Source organism: Patella vulgata, chromosome 4, assembly GCF_932274485.2.
Source record: "Patella vulgata chromosome 4, xgPatVulg1.2, whole genome shotgun sequence".
NCBI classification, from domain to species: Eukaryota; Metazoa; Mollusca; class Gastropoda; family Patellidae; genus Patella; species Patella vulgata.
This window is the reverse complement of record NC_065882.2, coordinates 26778305-26801287: the sequence shown is the minus strand read 5'-3', so window position 1 is coordinate 26801287 and position 22983 is coordinate 26778305. Positions and strand designations below refer to the sequence as shown.

At 34.8% G+C, this 22983-nt stretch overlaps 2 protein-coding genes across 2 annotated transcripts; one reads left to right on the top strand and one right to left on the bottom strand.

Annotated features, from left to right (window-relative positions):
* Positions 1-872: 872 nt before the first annotated feature.
* On the bottom strand, positions 873-8304 carry LOC126818887 (cytochrome c oxidase assembly factor 7). The gene is made up of 3 exons (XM_050546526.2): positions 8139-8304; positions 3172-3315; positions 873-1397 (listed from the first exon to the last, which is right to left on the bottom strand). Exons 1-3 carry the CDS (start codon positions 8236-8238, stop codon positions 967-969), a joined length of 675 nt encoding a protein of 224 aa, XP_050402483.1. The 5' UTR covers positions 8239-8304; the 3' UTR covers positions 873-966.
* A 61-nt stretch (positions 8305-8365) lies between these two features.
* Positions 8366-22727, top strand: LOC126818884 (uncharacterized). The gene is made up of 3 exons (XM_050546522.2): positions 8366-8456; positions 10497-10536; positions 15387-22727. Exon 3 carries the CDS (start codon positions 15440-15442, stop codon positions 17300-17302), a length of 1863 nt encoding a protein of 620 aa, XP_050402479.1. The 5' UTR covers positions 8366-8456; positions 10497-10536; positions 15387-15439; the 3' UTR covers positions 17303-22727.
* The last annotated feature ends 256 nt before the right edge of the window (positions 22728-22983 follow it).

The following is a 22983-nucleotide window of genomic DNA, read 5'->3' as shown; positions in this document are numbered from 1 at the left end:
GCCCACAAGCCGCAAAACCGACATTTCGGTATATGCGCTACAACGTCAAAGCTGGTTTTGCGGCATTTCGGGTTCTAAGAGTTAACACAGAGATCATTGCTACGATAGATACGTTATGAAGCTTTCAAGAAAAGGAAGTGACGAACGCAAAAGGAAACCATGAGTTATCTTTCTATATAACTAACACGAGTGATAACAGATACACGGGCGAATTTCTGCTCACTAATAATACATTCGAAGACCAAAAGTTGTTATATGGTTCAATAAAATAATTGACTGTCACTTATCTAGTGACAGCCAATTCTATTTTTAATAAAAACATGGTAATGCATGGGATTTTTCTATTTTTTATAGAAGTGTAGAATGAATAAAAACAAGGGAATGTACGGACTGTTTCTATTTTTCTCGTTTTCCCCGATCTAGTGACATTCAATTACTTTTTTGAATTATCAGATATCCTCACACAGTCTCACATAACAACTTTTGGTCTTCGAAGGAATTATTAGTGAGCAGAAATTAGCCAGTGCGTATCTGTTATCACTGTCGCTTCAGTCAGTTATATAGAAGGATAACTCATGTTTTTCTTTTGCGTTTGTCACTTCCCTTTCTTGAAAGCTTCATAACATATCTATCGTAGCAATGATCTCTGTGTTAAAATTATATTTGGAACGTGTTTAACCAGTTCTATCACATATGTGATAATGACTGACACCAATATTGTCCTTTAAGACCATAAAATACACTTCAATAAACATTTATGTTCAACAGTCTTTAAAAACTGAAATATGTTTTCTCACAATGAACTATAATACATCCGGATGTATTATCCCAAAAATATACTATCAATTTACAAACATATCTAAAATACAATATAAAACTATCACAAATAATTTATTAGATACAATTTGCATACACTATCTTCAATGTATTTATAATTTTTGTAAAACCAAATATCTTTTCATAATGTCATTCATTCAGAACTATTCTTCGCCCTTGTTTCGCAGCATCAATTAATTCTTTGGTACGTTTTTTATATTTTTCAGCTAATTTTTCGTCCTTCTCAACGCCTTCTCCCTTTTTATACATTTGACTGAGATTTGAACAAGAATATACATGGCCTAATTTGCAGGCCTTTAATGAATAGTCATATGCTTTTTTCAGGTCTTTTTCCATTTCGTCCCGTCCTTGAATATAAATACCACTGAGCTGATAACAACTAGATACACTGTTCTTTGAACAAGCATTTTCAAAATACTCCACGGCTTTTGACATATCATATTTTGTGTTCAGTTTCTTACTAGCATGTATCAAGCCAGCATTATGACAAGCTGGGCTATAGTCCAAATTACAAGCATTTGTAAAGTATTCAAGCGCCTTTTCTGCATCAGTTTCAACTCCTGAAATTAAATAAAATAAAATGATATTTTACATGAGAGCTTTTCATCAAAACATAACTGGGACTTTTGTCAAGCAATGGAAAATAAACATCTACATTACTTCACCAACTGGGTTAAGGAAGACGGGCATGAGGATAATTTTCCCCAGAAAGTTGCTTTTCTGTCTACTCTTTATTGAACTGCAAGTACATACCAACATGTACATGGTACTTAGGTTTTTCCTAGGTACATGACCAGGTCCTGCGTCTTACACATGATACTGATAGCTAGTATTGTTTGTGACATAACTTCCAACATTTGTACAACAAGATGTAGGAAGGTCACTAATGCATCTTTAGAAATGTAAATAATTAAGGCTCTGATTAAAGTACCAGTACAGTAGAATCTGTATTAAACAGGGAATTTGCATGACTGACCGCTTAACGGGAGTGACCACTTAATAAAATATCAGTGTTTGTTAATGCTGACATCAAGTAAATTTTACGCTTGGATGCAATTGGGAGCAAACATGAATACTTGCATCAGTAAATTTGGCCGTCGCTGAAACTTGCTTGGAAGGAAAATCCTTTGACTCAGATCTCTGATATAACTTCTGTAAACGTGTCATTTTGTACCAACATTGAAACTACTGTCTACCATTGTGATGTATTCGATAATATTTATCCATTTTTGTGAAGAAAAACCATGAATTAATTTTATTTTATCGAAAAAGCACATGTCGAAAAAAACACGCTGAATTTGTCACTGATTTTCAGGGGGTGTAACTCTGTAAGTAATATAGGGGCGCTAAAACTTCTGTGTAGCAACACAGTGGCAATGGAAAATAGATACTGGATGATCGTGACAAAACTCGGCTTTAACGGTACTTTTAGTTTATTCAATCAGTAACAAATAATGTTTCTCATTAGGTGTGAAAACAATGATCAGCAGATCGGGTTTGTCGTTTAATAAAACAAAGGATTAATTAACAGATAATCCCAGGTTTATTGTTATTTTCACAGTTCTTTTTAAGTGATCGGTGGGGGACCAGTTAATTAACTATTTATCATAGGATTAGCGGAGTGGCTACGAAGTACGACAAGATGGCATCAATCAACAATGGCCGTTGAATTGGTGATGTTTTGTTAAATTTATTAGTAAAATAGTGACCGCTGGCCGCGTTAGAGGAGTGGCCGTTGATTAAAGAGATGAAACAATGGAATTTCTACGGGGGGAATTTATCCTAAATTATAGCACCTTGTATACATAACATATTATTGTCTGCGATATCACCTCAGTGGAAGCGGACGTAAAATACAACTAACTAACAAACAAAAAACAAACAAACATCGTGACCGCTTACAAGGAGATGTCGCTATATAGGAGAGAGAGAGAGAGAGAGAGAAAGAGAGAAAAATGGGGTTTAACGTCCACTCCACACAAACTAGGTCATTTCGGGACTAACATATGGTTTAATTTTTATTTCAATAATTCGCTTGCGCATTAGGGTCTTTAGCAGTGGGAGGAAACCGGAGGACCCGGAGAAAACCCACGAGGTTGGACAGGCGACCCTACTCCTTGTCACGTACAACCAGGAAATCAAAACCCCGCCAGTTGACTCAAAGACAGACCGTATAATACAGCGTGCACGTGCTAACCATTCGGACATCCACCCACCCCGCTGAATAGGAGTGGCTGCTCGTACAGATTCTACTGTATAATAAAAGGTACATCATATTGCCTCTTCCTGTCACCTTACCAGTTGTAAGTTTAATGATGAAATAAATATACTAACCCCCTTTACCTGTCAAGCTGTAAACACCATATTTAAAACAACTTTGATTATGTTTATTTTGATCACAATTTGTTTTGTAAACTTTACCAGCTTTCTCAAATTCTTTTCTCATACCTTCTAGGAAGTCTGCAAGTCTATGACACCCTGAAAAAACAATATACAATGTACAATACAGGTATCTGATATTAGGCATGCACTGCATAAGTACTTAAAACTTTTTTAGGTTTATTTAGCTATTTAATTGACTTGCACGCCCAACTGCACTATTTCGGATACCAACCCATGAGTGTAATCAGATTTTGATTGTCCAATGCCGTAAGCAGAACCCAACAAGTGTCAATTCAGTCAGTAGTGTGGATAATACAATATACACCATTGATATCCAGACACTTTCTTAAAATTATGTCAAGCCAGTTATATTTCACATTTGAAATGAAATGGGGTTTAAAGTCCTACTGTTCTGCACTGGGATCAAACACAGGGCCTCCAGATTAGCGAGCCAACAACTTACTCACTGCACCACCATATAATAATAATAATGAATATTTGTAATGCACTTCAATCCATATACACGTGTTCAAAGCGCAACATTTAAGGAGTCTCTCTTCAATAAAAATGCACATAAACAATCTGTTTCTAATCCGAATAATAGAGTTTAAACAAATGAGTTTTTAATTGTGACTTAAAGATTGTGAAAGTTTGAGATTCTCCAATGTTTACTGGTAACTGATTCCAAAAGCGAGGTGCTGTAGCACAGAAACTTTTAGTTTTGTTTTAGGAACAAGGTTTAATAATCATAGATCTGCAGGAAATTCTAAAAATGCACACAAACTGCTGTATCAACATTTTAAGCAAAATCCCTGTAAGGACTTTGGATATAGAGTATTTCAAAAACGTTCCAGCTCAGGCCACCTCACAAATGGCAAGATTGATCCTGCTGTAACACAAAAAAGAACTCACTATGAGGAAACTTAGAGACCATTTTCCCATAATATGGTCTCAATGATAGATTTAACCAGCGGCTGTCAGGCAGGATACGCCCACATTTTGCAAGAGATGGATAGAGAACAAGCTAAAAACAAACACAATTTTTTTGTACAATCAGGGGCAATAATCCAGAAAGTTATGGCGTATAAAAAGCGATTTTTTGTACAATCAGGGGCCATAATTCAGGAAGTTATGATCCAATATGCGCGAATATTGAAGGAACCGAGATCTTTGGGTTATAAACATGTATTTCAAGTTTCATCCAAATTGGATCAAAATTGTTAGCTCTAGAGGGTTGACAACCTTGATATACCAGATCTTTACACTATTTGCATAGACGGGCGGCCATTTTGTCTGGCAGTTTGGGTCCGATTTTCATAAAATTCACACTAAACCAACAATACGGTGTAACGGTGACATATTCGAACGTTTTTTTAAATCAGATAATAATTGTGATTTTTCGTACAATCAGGGGCCATAATTCCGGAAGTTACCGTCCGATATGTGCAAATATCGAAATGAACCGAGATCTTTGGGTTATAAACCTTCATTTCAAGTTTCATCAAAATCAGAAGAAAATTGTGACCTCTAGAGAGTCCACAACCATGATATATCATATTTTTACGCTATTTGAGTACGAGGAGCGGCCATTTTGTCTGTCAGTTTTGGTCCGATTTTTACGAAATTCGAACTCAACCATCCTTAGGGTGAAACGGTGATATATTCAAACTTTTTTTAAATTGCATAAATATTATGACCACTATAGGGTCTACAAGCTAAAAACGCGATTTTTATTACAATCAGGGGCCATAATTCAGGAAGTTCCGGGCCGATATGCGCAATTTATTAAAGGAACCAAGATCTTTTGGTTATAAATTTACATTTCAAGTTTCATCAAAATCAGAAGAAAATTGTGACCTCTATGTGGGCGTATAAAAATGACACTTACAAATGCATTACAGATTTAACTATAATAGATATTTTACATAATCAATATACTTTCAACAGGCGCAATGATATTAAAGATAATGTTAAAATATGCACTACCTTATATTCATTCTATACCTAAATTCAATAAAAACCTAGTAAAATTCAGGTACATAACAGGGGCCGCGGAACAGGGGGGGTGGGGGTGCGGGGGCTTTAGCCCCCCCACTATTCGTTATTTCGTCCCATTCTACATTTATAATAATTATAACTGGCATTGTTCTCGTCATGGATAACATGAGCGGTGAGTCATGGTCAGCTTTTCTTTCGTTACAAAGTAGCTAAAAGTCTAAACTATACCTTCCGATACATTGATGACATAACACCTATCAATGATAACAAATATAAAAGTGAAATATATCCCCCAGAACTAATATTAAATAAAGAAAATTCTGGCACTATAAATGCATCTGTTCCGGACCTGGATATTAATATAATTAACAATAAATTTAGTGTCAGTATTTTCGACAAAACGGGCAAATTTGGCTTTGAAGTAGTAAACTACTCATCAATTTATAGTGTTTTCCATTATAGGCATTACGATTTTTGATTATATGTAACGATAAAGAACTATTTCCTTCTAGAATAAAATCTCTTTTTATTTTAAGTGCACTGCCAAAGGCAGTACACAATTTTAAAGAAATTTCGAAACTACCATTTCTTCAACATACATTCCTTATAAGTATATAACCGACTACATACTTGATGATCTAATTTAATATTATTTTTTTTCTTCTTCAATTTCCGGATTGGTTCCCTTGTCAGTGATACAGGACGGAGGGCCTGACAAGGACAGCTGTCTAGTCGTTTGGATGGGATGAAAAACCGGATCCCATGTACACATTGGCATGTACGTAAAAGATCCCTTGACAGTTGAAATTCAATATATGAGTAGGCCGTATTTACCTCATAGAAGAAACACTAGAATTAGAATCAGTTAAACAACTTTCACCAACTTAAGCATTAGCTGGTGATGAAAAGACACTTTTAGCTGCCTCTAGACTGTTTCGAGAAAGACCCTCACCTTGGGCACAAAAATAATGACTATCACACTCTTGTTGACAACAGGGTCCTTACTTAATAACTGGTTATATTTGATATCTTTAGATAATGACTTAGATACAGATAACTTTTCAACTGAACTAGACGTTAGTTTACATTTACGTGCAGGATACGGTAAACCATACTTTTTTAACACTATCTGTGCTTGCTTGATAAGAACATTTTAGTCCAGAATTTGGAGTTTGTGTTTTCTTTGAGTTAATAAATGGTACTTTTATTGGGAAAGGACCTTTATTGTTCCCTCTGAAAATCTTTCCGGAGGAACATAATCAGCGTCTACCATAAGTTTATGTTTTGGGATGGGTTTGTGACCTGATTTTTCTTCTGAACTACATTCATTCTCATTTTTTGGGGTTTCCAATTTTATTTGGAACATCATCTGATAACCTGTCATCTGTTTCACTTTCAGATTCATATGAATCTTCATCATCATCAGTATTGTTGTTTTTGTCTAAATAAGACCCTGGTTGCTGACTCTGAATAAATGCTTTAAACGCATTTTCAATTTTGTGTCAAATGATACCTTTTGGCAAACAAAGAAGAATCACAGTGAAAAATAGATGGTGCAGATTCTAAAATAGCCTTCGATCCAAGGTGGTGTAAAGTGCTATTTTCATATTATATGTTAATGGGGAGGGACAGCACTGATGAGACATGAGACATCGTTACATCTAAAGTACCTGATGAATGCCTACTTATGTCACTTGGTGTTTGTCTTCTAACTTTGAAGATTTCTATTAGTGTAGGGGTTTCAGGTCAAAGTTTCAAATGACAGAAAAAAGGGTTTTTTTTAAATATTTTGTGAAAATATACATAAAATGCTACCCAAATTTTTTTATTTCATCAAAATATTCTAATTAGATCCAAAATTATGGAATTTTAAAATCCGAGATCTACGTCAATATAATGTAATCTTTGCAGATATTGAGATTGATATTAAACTATTACAATGCAATTGCTAGTTATACATTTACATAAAAGTTATAAAACAGTAATTCAGAATCGTAGATTGAAGTGGGCTGTATTTCAGCCGCTGGCTGTCTAATTTCACGCTAAAGTCATGTGACCTGAAACCCCTACTACTAACCCTAACCCTAGAGTAGCCGGATCAATGTACTGCGCCGAATATTCTCAAATTTGTGTCAGATTTGACATTTTCAAATTTGTACGAATTCGAAAATAGCCTTAGATCAGAAGTGGTGTAAAGCCCTATTTTCATATTACATGTTAATATTTCGCGCGATGCTTGAGCAAAGCTCTTTTCCGGTAACACAGGAGTGTAACTGAAATTGTCACCCACACGGTGGTTAATTGAAAAAAAATTCAGACCGGACGGATACACTGGGCAAAACAGGCAACGTGGATGTCAATTTACCAAATCTCGCCCAAGCGAGATTACGCGCCTCATAGAACTATTTCTGTGACGCGTCTAATCAATGATGTCATATATTTTTGACGTCAATGAAAATAATTCTAGTGAGGGCTGACTTGTTCTCGGCAAGGGATAGCACTCTATTATTCATGGCCGCTTCAACATTGATAAATAAAGTCGACAACTCGACATCACGACATCACAACATTTTTACGCGACAATAAGACATTTTTATGCGACATTACAACATTCTTAATGTCGTGGTGTCGGGTGAAAATGTCGTAGTGTCGGGTTAAAAATGTTGTGATGTTGGGTTGTCGTTGTGTCGGGTTATAATGTCGTGATGTCGACTTATGAAGGGCGACACAACGACATCACAACATGATACCAATCAGCCACCATAGGCAATTCCTGTTACATATTAGGGAGGGGCAGTAGGCCTACCGATGCGAGCACGAGTCCGATCAGACATCGTTACGCAACTGATAAAGGCCTACATGTCACTCACTGGGGGGTTTGACTTGACCTCTAACTTTGAATTCATGATCACGCAACTAACCATCCGGAATATTCTCATGATAACACTGGAATCTGTACTCAATTCCAAGTCTGTCCAAATATTCTTTTGCTTGTTTTTCATCTTTAAGGTCCAAATCCATTTAGAATTTCTTAAGAGACTTTGTTACGAAACACGAGCCAAGGATTTGGAGTTATCTCACCAATGGTGCACTTCCTGTTTGAACGGGAAGCAAGATTTCACCAGTAGATGGCGTGCAATTGCAGAATCTGTTCTTAGAAGTATGGAAATTATTTTCCGAAATCTTTCGAGAGATTTCCATGTGAACTAATTATATTCGAAGGATTCGTCCCGTGTAAGGTATAAGCTAACATCCTGTGGTTTTTGGATCTATAACACATATGTGGATTCAAAATATATTTAATTATGTAAATTGAACACAAATTGCATGTTTACTTGTAATTTTGACATTTAACCGATGACCGATAAAATGATGAACGGTTAAATATGATTAAAATGTTTCATTACATTCTGAAAAACTACACAATCTTAATGATTTTAATCAGCTTTTTTTATATTTAAGTACATTTATAACCATGTTGCTATTGCAAGTGAATATAACATTACAAGAGTTTTTTTTTTCTCAGATTCTTCCAAGTCTGTTGAACCACAACTCAGGAATAATAGTGTAACGTTCTGGGGTTTTTTCCCCAAAATTATTGAATACTGGTACTTAATTGATATTATGGGTAGAAATTAAAAATTTGATCAAAACTGAAATAGCAGATGTAAATAGATAAGCACTTTGTTTCTGGTGGTGAGGGGGTTGTTATTGATATTAATTTAATTAATGGCTTCCATGCAGTTCTCGGGCCTCGAAATGTTTTTAAAAAAGCTACCTGTCGCTTGGTTGCTTCAGTAAATAACCTGTCATTCTCAATTATCAAAGACCAATCACTCACACATAGGTACACACACACTCTTAAATTGTTTAGGTCTTGACATACATTGCTCCATATAAATATCGTAATATGAAACCTTTTCATTTCTTCGGCATCGGAATGCCTAAAAGTTCTTGAAAGCTGACGAATCTGCTTTGGCTCGGCGACTCGAGGAAGATTCGTACAATTCTATCATTCGTATCCACGTCGATTCCGCCAAGTATCATGGTACCACAACTTGTGTACTAAATCGAATACTTTGCCGTTGAGGTGTAGAATTCAGATTTTAAAATATCCGTAGAATATCAAAACACGAATCACACCTGTGCATGACACCATATTTACATGTACCGCGTGCGGAGGACAGGTAACGACCCCTGGTATTCCTTTCTTGCATATCCTGTCTATATTTACACTACAAATTATATTTATATATGAAATATTTTTCCGACCTGATTATTTGATTTTGTCAAATTGTCTTATAAATTATTCATAGCCTTTATTTATGGAAATTGTTTTAGACTTTTTAAATGATTAGATTCTAAATACACCAGGCAATGAGCCGTGTGCATTTCCATTCCAGCGAACACTATATTCACTGTCGTGTCTAGAGCATGCGTTTTAATTTATGTAGATATAATACTTCATAATATGTTATAAACTAGTGTCAAGCAGATGAAAACAAGCGTAGATTGTGAGAAATTCATTGTTATAAAATTGTTTACTTCCAAAATGTGAGAGTAACTGTTGTCTGCGATAGAGCAAAATGTAAACAGTGCAAATGGCGCTTTTCGCTGTATTTCCGTGCTTAATTCTTGCATTTAGAAACGAATATTTAAATGTATGCGACGTGGACGTGAGTATTGTGGTCTTAAGTCAATTTACCGAACACCAAGTAAAATTTAGTCCACCTGTCGCAAGCGACAAGTTGTTTTACTTGCTACCTGTCAGAAGAAAAAATCGCCTGTCAGCAACAAGTAGACAGGCGATCATTTCGAGCCATGGTTCTTGGTACATATTTTCTACTTTGTAAATAATTTTATTGACATTTGCGTACTACCATAAAAGAAAGAAAGAAAAAAGATACTGTATGAAACAAGATCGGAGTGCTTAAACTATCAAACTAAGTGTCAATATGACTGTCTTGCTGGGCAAACATTTATTATCCTACCAATGAACTAATTAATTAAGTCATTCGTGAGCATGAAGGAGACTACCACTACTACCAGTGCTTGTAACAAATTAATGAAAAGCCATTACTACAAATTACTAGCAGAGGTTAATGGCTGTTTGGTTGCCTTTAAAAGTCATTTCAACTGGATGTGCTGTTTGGTCATCTTTAAAATTCATATCAACTACATGTGGCACTATTAGATCTATTCCTTGACCCGAATTTACAGAAAATGATGTTTTTGAATTACTGTCTAGATATAATCATCATTGATATTTTTTTTTTCAGTGTTTGTGTATAGTCTAAACATCCTGGAAATATTTACTAGGTTAGTATCTTAGTGTTGCTATACATTTATGATGGACATAGACAGAATAATTCCCCTCAGTATGTGCAAAATCTAGTTAATTTAGTTCAGGTACTGGTACATGTACTAAGGGATAGTTGCATGTCATATCGAATTCTAAATTTAATATTTAAAGGAGCTAAATTGCTAACATTTGGGACCTAGAAATTGACAAAATTGGGTCGCAACGCATATAATACTGTAATATGAATGTATATAAACTGATTTACATTCAATGGTTCCCGTTTTTACTCCAATTTCAAATCAGTTATGTTTGGCGAAATAAGCCAGCAGTCTCAAGCGAGTGCAAATTTCTAGCGTCTGGTTATTCCAGTCTACATACGCCGTTTGATTTGGTGCAATGTGTCTAGCCTCGTCCCTCGAGTTTCTTGATACATCTGGGGCTGAAGCGCATTATGGTACACGATTCGTGTACCAATGGTAAAATGTTTATTTTGTCTTAAATATTGGATATCAAAAGCCCATTTTTTTCCGGTAAGATCACAACATGAATGTTTATTTAATTTGACAAATAAATCGTGTTTTCAATGTTGAAGATTTTGGATAATATTGAGTTAGAGACTTAGCTCCTTTAAAGGACAATATTGGTGTCAGTCATTATCACATGTATGTGATAGAGCTGGTTAAACACAATCCAAATATATTTTTAACACTGAGATCATTGCTACGATAGATGCGTAATTAATGTTTATACCAAAGGAGGCGACAAACACAAAAGGAAAACATGAGTTATCCTTCTATATAACTGACCGAAGTGACGAGTGATAACAGATACATGGGCGAATTTCTGCTCACTAACAATTCCTTCAAAAAACAAAAGTTGACATGTGAAATTCAAAAATAGTAATTGAATGTCACTTGATAAGAGAACACGAGAAAAATAGAAACAGTCCGTACATTCACATGTGTTTATTCATTCTATACTTAATAAAAACATGGTCATGCACAGACTTTTTCTATATTTTTTCGTTTTCTCTTTTCTAGTGACAGTCAATTTCTGTTTTGAATTGTCAGATATCCTCTCACAGTCTCATATAACAACTTTTGGTCTTCGAAGGAATTATGATTCGCTTGTGTATCTGTTATCACTCGTCACCTCAGTCAGTTACATGTATATAGAGAAGGATACCTAGTGTTTTCCTTTTGTGTTTGTCACTTCCGTTTGTTAAAACTAAAACCTTTATTACTCATCTATCGTAAATGATGAAGTCTACTGATCAGGAACAATTTAGTGCATTTTCAGATTTCTAGAAATTTCATGTTTCAAATTGGTATTTAATCTTTGGATTTGTATATTAAATCTAATCTACATGTACACATGATTAAGCACTAAACGTCGCCAGTTAGATTTGACGTAGGTCAAAGGTCAATCAGAGTAAACTGACTGAAACAACATGACCACCCTACTGACTTTATAATTCTTTCATAGAATTTATACAAGGATTTATACTTTCTGGGCTCTGTTATATTTGACTTTTTTACCTTTATATATTTACTTATTACATATGGATTTGACTTACTTTTTAGCGTGGAAAGGTGATTCATGAAAAACATTTTTATGTGCATGGTTTTGTGCATCAGTTTTGAAATTACAAGAGTTAAGCAAGGCTGACACTTGCATGATTCCGTGGCACGCATTGGCACGACTCGAGACGTGCCAGTGTGCAAACTAGTCATAAACTGGCGTGAAGTGTGCATAAACCCATCGTGACTGCGTGCCATGTTGGGACGAGAATTTTGAAATGTTCAAAATTTTGGTCACGACAAAATTTAGCGACTGGGTCGTGAACTATGCGCAAACTGTTCATGAACTCGTCGGGACGATGCGTGAGGATGTGTGGCAGTGCGCGCCATGCTAGACTGTCACGAACTGCCACGAATAGTTCACGACTACTGCGCGACAGTGGCGTTCGCGTCGGTGCAGGTGTATATATAGGGCTTCCTGGACACTGCTCGCCATTCCAGAGATCGCCAGCGAAGAGACAACTTATCACAGAGACAACATGCCTAAAACAAAGCAGACACGAGGAAGAGCAAAGCAGAGAAGGCCAGAGATCATTCCCCCCAGTCATCCATATCATTAGAGAGTGGTTCTGGTTGAGGCACTCCAGCTGTTCTCTTCTACAACATCATGCAGGGAACAGTCACTCCATGTTCCTCCATCAGACGCACCACCCTCTGCCCCAACATCCACATAGAGGAAATTGTAGGTAGCATCTGCCACTGCCATCAGAACAATGCTGTGGAAGCCCTTGTAGTTGTAGTAGTAAGAGCCAGCATTGGGTGGCTTCTTCATGGCGATGTGCTTGCTGTCCACAGCACCCAGACAGTTGTGGTAGTTCCATCTGGAGCTGAACCGGGCAGTAACTTCCTTCCACTCCTCTTCAGTTTTGGTACAGCGCAGCACTTCGTCCTTGTAGACCGCGATGATGGCTTTACACACCTCGGGTATGAACTTGCAGATGGTACTTGCTTCAACCCTGAAGCTGTACTGCAGACTTGGATAGGAATTTCCAGTGGCTAGGAAGCGGAGGGTGACAGCTAGCTTGAGCCAAACTTGAAGCGGTTCCCTCATGAAGGTGGACTGCTTCTGGAGGCAAGGGGTTTACTTCTCAACCATCTCTTGGAACAGGTCAGGTGTGATTCTGAGGTAGCCCCTTTTATCTTCCTTGTGGAGTTCAGTCAGTAAACTGTCATACTGTCCAAACTCTTGCCTTCTGGTCAACCATTCCCTGACCCACACTTTCCTTTGTGTCTTTCTTGAGGTGGGGTTGCCTTTTTTTCTTGCTCTTCTGCCTCTTCCAGCCTTTTCTGCTGCTCTTGAACAATGGCTAGAGCAGCTGCCAGGTATAGGCATCTTCTCTTCCCTGCAATGATTGTGTCTCAGACATTCAGCATGTTGTCTCTTCCACAGCCAATCCAAAAATGACCAGGGGTTGGGGAGGCCCCTTTTTATATGGCGTGCCCAAGTCGGCACGACACTGTCCGAATTGCGCAAACTCGTCGTGCCAATGCGGGAAGTGCGTAAACAATGCACAAACTATGCGTGAACTCGTCGTGCCAGTTCGTGTCAATGTGGACACTGATGGGCACGCATTCGTGAACTATGCGTGAACTAGTCATGAACAGTGCGGGAGCCTCCCAGTTCGTGCCCCAAAATGGCACGACTTGCCACGACAAAATCGTGGCCAAAAGTCGTGCAAGTGTCAGCCTGGCTTTAGGTGAAGTCCAGTGAAGAAATCATCAAAGATAATATATATAGTCTTATTTTAAAGAAAGCCAACATACCTGTTGGCATATGAGCCGAGGTTTCAGGCAGACGGGTAAAGTGAGAGAGAAAAAAACGTACCAAATTTAATTTTTTTTTATACAATGTCTTGCCCCAAATCCAGTGACTTTTACGTGATGGTAAAACACTATTTTTTCCTTTCTTTTAATTGAAGATGGCAAATTGGTACTGACTTTACTACATTGATTAAAAGATTTTGTCTGCAGCTGCTTTGTGCAAATTTTACGGCATCAGTCAATTAAGTCTATTTTTTCATCATTTTTTTCAGGAATCGTTATTTCCTTTATTTGACTAATGGATTAGAATTTAAAACATTTAAAATCAGTGTAATAAATGGCTTCTAGTGCCACCCTGAGCAATATATTTTTGGGCATCATTATTTTTTGTTTCCGCACTCGCAGGTGACCCGCTTTGCAGGCCAAGGCTTAGTTCAAAACCACTTAAATACGGTTATATTAGACAACTTTCTAATTGCTGTACCCACGGCCTGGATGAGCAGGAAAATCTTATGAATATACTGTACTGTGTCTCTGAAATTATACATTGTTTTCTTACGTGAGGTAGGCCTAAAAATACAGATTTCTTGACTTTGACATTCTTTAAATATTATATTGTTTTAATGGTATTACCTAATTGAACTGGAGATGTTGCTCAGTAATAAACAGTAATTATATTCCATAGAATTGTAACCTGTGTGTATTTCTTCGAAAGTTGATATTGACGTCTTGTTTGCTCCAATTGAACTTTGACTTCTGTAATTCAAGATAGTGGAACGGATATCAGAAAGTGGTCTATAGGAGACGAACATGGATTAAATTCCATTAATTTGAATTGATGCTGAACAAATATAAAAAAAAAAAAATCAGTTTCAGTAGCCTTGAAAAGCTATTCAATTCAATGACCAAATATTTGTATTGGCGCTATTTGTGTAATTATTCGACAATTTGCAGTCTATAATTTTACTTTTTCTGTTCCCTAAGAAATATTGCATTTTAAGGAAGACATGAAATCAGTCCCAAGAGTAGCCATTAAAATATTCAATGAGTATGACCATGTATTTGAACGTGTAAGCACGTGATGAGGACCTTAGACAATTTGTGGGTCAAATGGAATGGAAAGGAACTTATGCAAGTTTTTCTATGTTAGCATATTGGTTGTACTTTTGTACCATACTTTTGTCTTAATATAGGCCTTTCATCATTTTCATTTCGATCTTTAAGGGTTACAGTTGTATGTACAATTTTTTATTGCACATAATAACCCTATTATTATAGGGTTCATATTACAGTTGAAAAATTTCATCCATTTTTTGCTTTTTTTGTAACATGTGAGATATAACTCCTAGTTTATTCTGAAAATAGTAACATGTGAAAAGGGTCCCCGGGCTGTCTTTAACATGGATTTCCCACAGTTTTTACTTTTTCCAGCATACCATTGTTTGGACCCTCTTTGAAAGTTTTACATTTATAGGGCTTATAAATGTAACTATATAGGGTTATTATTTATTCTCTATTTATTACAGGTCAAGTTATCCAGTTTACTAAATAATGCTTAGGTTTTAATTGGAAAACGAAGATGGCAGATGGATTTGAAAATGCGTTTAAAGCATTTATTCAGAGTCAGCAACCAGGGTCTTATTTAGACAAAAACAACAATACTGATGATGATGAGGATTCATATGAATCTGAAAGTGAAACAGATGACAAGTTATCAGATGATGTTCCAAAGTCTAAAGTAAGAAACAAAAAAAATGAGAATGATGGTAGTTCTGGAGAAAAATCTGGCCACAAACCCATCCCAAAACTTAAACTTATGGTAGACCCTGATTATGTTCCTCCTGAAAGTCTTTCTCCATTTTCTCTAAAGAGATATATCAGGAGCCCAAATACTCATGTAGTGAAATTAGACTCGTATTCAAGTCAAGTGCTCTCTAAATCAAATCCCTTCAATTCTACTCATAGCAATTACTTCAATGAAGAAATAGAGAAAAGACTTATTGGCAATTGTACAAGTTCAGAGGGAACAAAAAAGGCCCTTTTCCCAGTAAAAGTACCATTTATTAACTCAAAGAAAACACAAACTCCAAATTCTCGACTAAAATGTACTTATCAAGCACAGATAGTGTTAAAAAAGTATGGTTTACAGTATCCTGCGCGTAAACGTAAACTAACGTCTAGTTCAGTTGAAAAGTTATCTGTATCTAAGTCATTATCTAAAGATATCAAATATAACCAGTTATTAAGTAAGGACCCTGTTGTCAACAAAACAGAGTGTGATAGTCATTATTTTTGTGCCCAAGGTGAGGGTCTTTCTCGAAACAGTCCAGAGGCAGCTAAAAGTGTCATTTCATCACCAGCTAATGCTTCAGTTGGTGAAAGTTGTTTAACTGATTCTAGTGTTTCTCCCATGTACGATTCTATAGCTTCGACCACAAATACTTTTGACAACCATTACACTGATCATATAGAGACTGTAGCGAGGGTATCAATAGAAGCTTGTCCGCCTGATAGATCAGATGGACACAATATGAGTCGGATTAGTTCTTCAAAATTAGAATGTGGGAACTGTGATATGACATGTAGCTGTACTTGTGAACATACCACCGAACCCAAGACTAAAGAATCAAAAGATCGAAACTCAAAATCGAGACGTCATACGGTTTGTACAGAAAGTGAAACAGACTTTACAGAGATTGTGTCACAACATTTAACTAGCCAATTTGGTAACAAAGTTAAATCAAGTGGTAGGGAAAGAAAACGTTCAGGAAAGAGAAAGCGTAATTATTCTGAGATTCACAATAATCATGATCCGGACTTTGTGTACAATGAAGATGACATTGAGGAAACTAATGTAAGCCATTTAGAGCGAAAGAAAAGGACTCGTCCAAGAAGGAACAGCTCTTGTTTGTGTTGTTCAAATAAAGCTTCAAAGCGTGTGCGAAGACAGTCGTTAAAGTGCAATATGGCAGATTTTAAAAATTTGTCAGCTAGAAACCAAAAGTTTATCCAATTTTCAGTCCAACTCTCAAACATACAGAACAAATTACATTTACTTTTCTGTTCTGTGTTTCCGAGACTTGTTCCCATTTTAAATAACATCACACCCGAATCTCTACAGTTTCAACAAATTATTGATGATATATTACAAACCCTTGAAACATCAGACGACCAAGAATTACAAAATGATACACTTGGTGTAGTCGACATGTTTGAAGATCTTCATCTTAAAAACAGTAATGGGTTAGTTCCTATCTATGAACCGAAAATACAGTTGTGTCAAAATCCGGAACAATGTTTGAATATGTTTCGAGATAAAGTTGTTAGTTTGTTACAATTATTGCTTCCTTCTCTTATTATTAGTCTGGATAGTTTTTTAACAAACCCAAAAGAACTGGAGAAATTTTTAGATAAAGTTATATCCAGTAATTGTGTGAAGTAAATATTAAAGGGAACATTCTTTAGTTAGTATGTCATGTATATTATCTCCTGTATTCTGATTCTCAAACATTGATGAGTGCTGAACATAGTGTAAACTCAGAAGTTTTTAAGCAGGCCATAAAATTTGAGTATATGTCCCTTTATTAATTTTTGCTAGCTTAATTCATTAAATTCAAGACTGATGGTAATTCTTTTCCATTTTACTTTCAATTTATAGTCTTGATTTGAGTTTATTGAGACAATACATTTTGCACTAAAAGAAAGACTTTCAAACATTACCCTGCTTAACCCAACAATTACCTAACCATATTTAGTGGAACTGAATGTTTGGTTACACAAAATAAGAAATTGTAATGTATGCAGAATTTTGAAATTTTAGGGCCTGATAAAGAACAAAAATAAACCGAATCAGCAGTTGGAAATACATCCCTGAACAAGAACTCAGTTGATAATATTCTTTCAAAACTTGGAAACTTTTTGTTTTTTCTCCCAATTCTCTCATATTCATAAATCAGTATGTGCTTCAAAATTAAACCTCTCTCTCTAAAAATGATTCTCTGTATTTGGTATTTCCATATTTTTTGTAATTTTCAATCTTTAGAGATCATTTAGACTATCCTGGATGGTCTTGTAATCTATTGTTTATTGTATGTTGTAATGTTTATCATAAATGAGCAGCATTGTTCATGACTATGTTACCTTTTATTTAATTCATTTTCATTTATTTTCATTAGTTATCATTACATATAAGAAATATGATATAGAAACATAACTTATTGAAGAGTTTTGTAAATAGGTAATGTCGGTGAATACCTGATTTGTTATTTCCTTTATCCATAAGGATGTTATGTTTATATATGTAAATGTTTGAATTTTGTGATGCCCAAAGTTGTTGATTCTTTCTTATGCTTAAACAAGTATGGATTTTGTGATCCTCGGGAACTGTTTGTTCCATGTATTAAGGTGTCTTTCGATATGGTCACAAAAATGTTCAAAAAAGATTATATTTCTATGTACATGTGCGTTTATATTTGCTATAAGTATCTGTATGTAAATTTTGTTGGTTATTTAATTACTGTTACGTATGTAAGATATTCATACATGTTATGTAATTTACATGTATTAAATTGAATGAATTGTCTTACATTAGATGGAAGAAACTCAAAGTCAATCATCACTTAAACAATATTTAGTTTTGCTGTATTTTCACAGACTTGATTTTTTTTTATTCTGTTTTTTTTTTAAAATGTTCTTTTGCATAGAGATTTATGAACCACCTCACCACCTATTTACATTGTGTATGATAGTTTTGAAATATATTTACAGATAGACTTTCTGCCCTTGTAAATGATTCATGGCAACTTAAATAGAACAAAATCTATTAACAGACATTTCAGAATGTTTGTTAATGTGTTTCTTCGACAATGAGAAAACAATTACCAGGTAGTTTTTGTTATACATGTATATTGCGTTAAACTAAGAATGTGATAACATATAAGAAAGTTGTTATATTGGATGGTGATTGATAATGTAATGTTGTTTGGTATAGTCCTATACCCTGTTCCACTTAACTAACTTTCTTAAAGAAAAATTACATATACCGGTACATGTATATTGTGTTTCAATACGTCTTGAAGGAAGGGACAATTTAACCTAAATTCATCTCCAAGAATTTATCCTTTTGTATGCGCCCTCACAGATATGTGGTTGTACATTGTCATCGCTTCCATCCGTCGGTCTGTCATCTAATCATTTTGAAATTTATAAATATGTTGTTTACATTTGTGAGACGAAGAAGCCTATTTTATTTCAACAATATCCATTAATTACTTCTATAGTTGTAGCCCTTGTTTCACTTTGTACAATCTTGTGAACGCTCTAATGAGAAAAGTTATCAACTTATCTGTATTTAATTTATATGCATTATTTGAATTAGTACAATAAAGAAGCCTATAGAATTTCCAATTTCCACGAATAGCTTCTGGAGTTATGATCCTTGTTTCATTGTGTAGAAACTTGCAATCTGATTAAAACACAGATACTATTTCGTTTCGTTTTTTATAGTTCAAAATTTCGTTTTGCTTGTCTTTACTACAAGGATCTGGAAGAGTTGTTATATAACAAGCTTTCTGGTTGATGTGGGGAATTAGCAAATGAAACGGTCTGTTATGGCTAGTTCTTGGCGTGCTGTGCACGGAACTGTGAGTAAACCACTAGAAACACCAACACTGATTGATTAATCAATGTCTGACGTCATAGGGTCAATAGTCGCTTGTATGACCTACCACTACAACTGGTCAGATTTCATGTAGTAGAGGCCATCAAAAGTATAAAAAAACCACGAAATATAGATCTGTAATTTAATCAGATTGTAGAAACTTGTGGATGCTTTAACGACAGAAGTTATCATCTGATCTGTATAAAATTTAAGAAGGCTATCGTAAAGTTATTATCCAATCTGTCTTGTAAATGCTCACATTACCTACAAAAAATAAATATGTGGCAACCCTTGTCGACTGCCCGGATGATTTAGCTGCTGTTGGCGTATGTTCATTATTGCCTGACAATCTATCTTTTTTTTCCAAGATAATAAGCAAAAATGCAAGAATTAATCATTAGTTACATTTTTACTTCTTTGTATGTCTCAGATTCCTTGTAATAAGCTAAGACAATTCTGAAGAATATTATTTATTAAATTGCTGTCTTTAAGTAAATAATAATGTAAATTTTGTACAGTTACCCTTTTAATATTGTACAGGGTGTCTCATAGGTTTGAATATTTAAAATATTTAAGGGTGTTCAGGTTATTATTTGCAAATTTTTCAAAAAAAACAAACAAACGTGGATTCATTTATCTAGTTTTGGATTATATTGAGTGCATTATAAATGCCTATATTTTATATATTTTATTATAAGAAATAAATTTAACTTAAGTTTGAGCATGGGATGATGGCAGTCAGATGCAAAATTATCAGCAATAACATGAAATGAAATCAATTCTTGTATTTTTAACAATGTATAAACACCAATATGAGCTATTGCTGTCCTTTGGAAAAGCTTTAGCAACTGGTAACCTTGACAAAATATTATGTTTTTAAATAGGAAAAAGTCATCAGCTAATTTAATGAGTTATACAATTGCTTTAAAAATGATCTTTTGAATGAAATTTCATTAACTAGTTTTTTTTTTCTAAGTTAAATGGGCGAATTACTTCATACAAATTGCATTATTTATTAACAAACCAAGACTTTCTAGAAAAGAAAATTGATAACAAAGGTCTTTCAAGTGTGCAGGGATTCCGTCTTCAAGTCTATATACCAGTTTATTTGGGATAAAATGCAGGTAGATAGTGAAGGACAATGAGGAATTTATACCAACTGCCTTCTTGATTTGACATTTGACATCATACAGACATGGTACTTTGTCAATTCAGGAATTATTTAAAGTAAATGTACAAGTATTTCTTACACACTATAAAGTGTCTGATGAAATTTATGAAAAAAATCTATTAAAAATCAAATGTGGTACTATTCTGGAACAGATGTAGAAAAAAAAATTATTTGAAAAATATTATTGATGTGTGTTGAATTGTTATATAAGTATTAGACTTTTGGGACACCCCTTATTAATTATAAACTGCTGAGAACTTGATGGGGAGATATGATTCTGAACAGGTATTTATTATGTATATAAAGATAATTATTGACTCAAGACATGCGATATTATGGAGTACTTCAAAATATAATTTTAAACAAAATTATTAAAGACAGAGCTACTAGTACAGACAGAATCTTTGTTATACTTCACTATATGATATTTGTTCAGATTGATGTTTTGGGGGGGGGGGGGGGTTGTTAATTCGTAATAGGTCATTTCACAGTTCTCAACTCTAGTCCTTTTTTATTGGTCAGTTTTCTGCAGGTGTTAATTCATCAAAATTTATGGAACGTCTATTTTCATTCATTATTACCAACCTCTATTGTTTTAAACGTTTTTTGTTATGTTATTGATGTTCAATTTGCAAAATATTTCTTTCATCGGGCACAAAGGAGGTAAATTCCTATTTCAACCAAATTTTAGATTATGGTGACCATAGATAGTCATTATAGTTTATACACATCTTGTTCACAATGTTGATAACTGTGAAATTATCTATACTACTGCATATAGTTATTTATTTTATGTGAGGAACCTTTCGTTTTTATATGCCAACATTGAAATGTCATTATATATTGTCGTCACCCCGTCCGTCGATCTTTCCGTCCGTCGGTCTGGCATCTACAATTGCTAGGGGTTTCTGATAATTACTGCCAGAGTTATGGCCCTTAAGCACTTCAAAATATCTTGTGGATGCTCTAGAGGCCAAAGTTAATATCCGATTAACTTTAAATTTATACACAGTGTTTAAGGTCATGAGACGAAGAAGCCTATTGATTTTCAGCAATTTCCGATCATTACTGCCAGAGTTATGACCCTTGATCACTTCAAAATATCTTGTGGATGTTCTCTTGGCTAAAGATAATATCCGATTGACTTTAAATGTATACACAGTGTTTTAAGGTCATGAGACAAAGAAGCCCATTGTTTTCAACAATTTCTGATAACTACTGCCAGAATTATGGCCCTTGATCACTTTGAAAAATCTTGTGGACGCTTTAGAGGCTAAAGTTAATATCCGATTGACTTTATATTTATACAGTGTTTAAGGTCATGAGATGAAGAAGCCTATCAATTTTCAACAATCTCTGATGGTTATTGCAATTGATATTAAATGTTTTGTATGCTAAATGTTAGTATAAGGCAGAACTAGAAGTCAAATGGGTTGTTACTCATGATCAGATTTTAGTGTGTTGTAAATGTTTTCATTTTTGACAAAAGAAAAGAATATATGTCACAACCCTTGTTGACTGCCCTGACAACTTGGCTGCTGTAGGCATGGTTTGTTGCCTGGCAACCTATCTTTTTATCTGTATATATTGGTGCAATTAAGGTTTAAAAATTGAATTAAACATGTTATTCTCACAAAGGTGTTGTCAAAAGGCTTCATATGTTAATGAATGTATTGAAGCATTCTCTATTTAGAAACTTCCGAAACACATTGTCTTGGACTTTAGCCGGTCTCACATTTGGATATAGGCCTAAACTGGAATTATCTTGGAATATTTATTTCTTTTCAAGAGGTTTTAAATACGAAACTATTAGTTGTGAATCTAGCATTATGATCAATCACCCTGGAGGTCAAAGAATATAGCAACAGAAAAACTATTTTTAATTATATACCAGTTTTTCTCTCTAATAAATACAATTAAATCAAAATATCTTTGAGAGAATCACATATTAATAACGATATTCGATATATAGTAATAAAATGTTCTTTGTGTTTTGTTTATAACTTGAGTCTACTTATTAAAACGAACTGAAAAATACTTGTAAATTTATTAAAGTGGAAGTAGCTTCAGACAATCTTTCCATTTTGTTTTTTGTCCTCCACTTTGCAAGGAAAGTAGGGGACGTTAAAATGGGTGGACTACCTGTCTGTCTCTCCGTCCGTTTGTATATTACACTTTTTAGGAAACAATAACTCTGATTCAAACATGGTGGAGAAGTTTATTTGGTGAATGTCTTGACTGAGTTTGATGATAAACAATTTCTGCTCAAAGATGCTTTATATAAGAGCTAAAT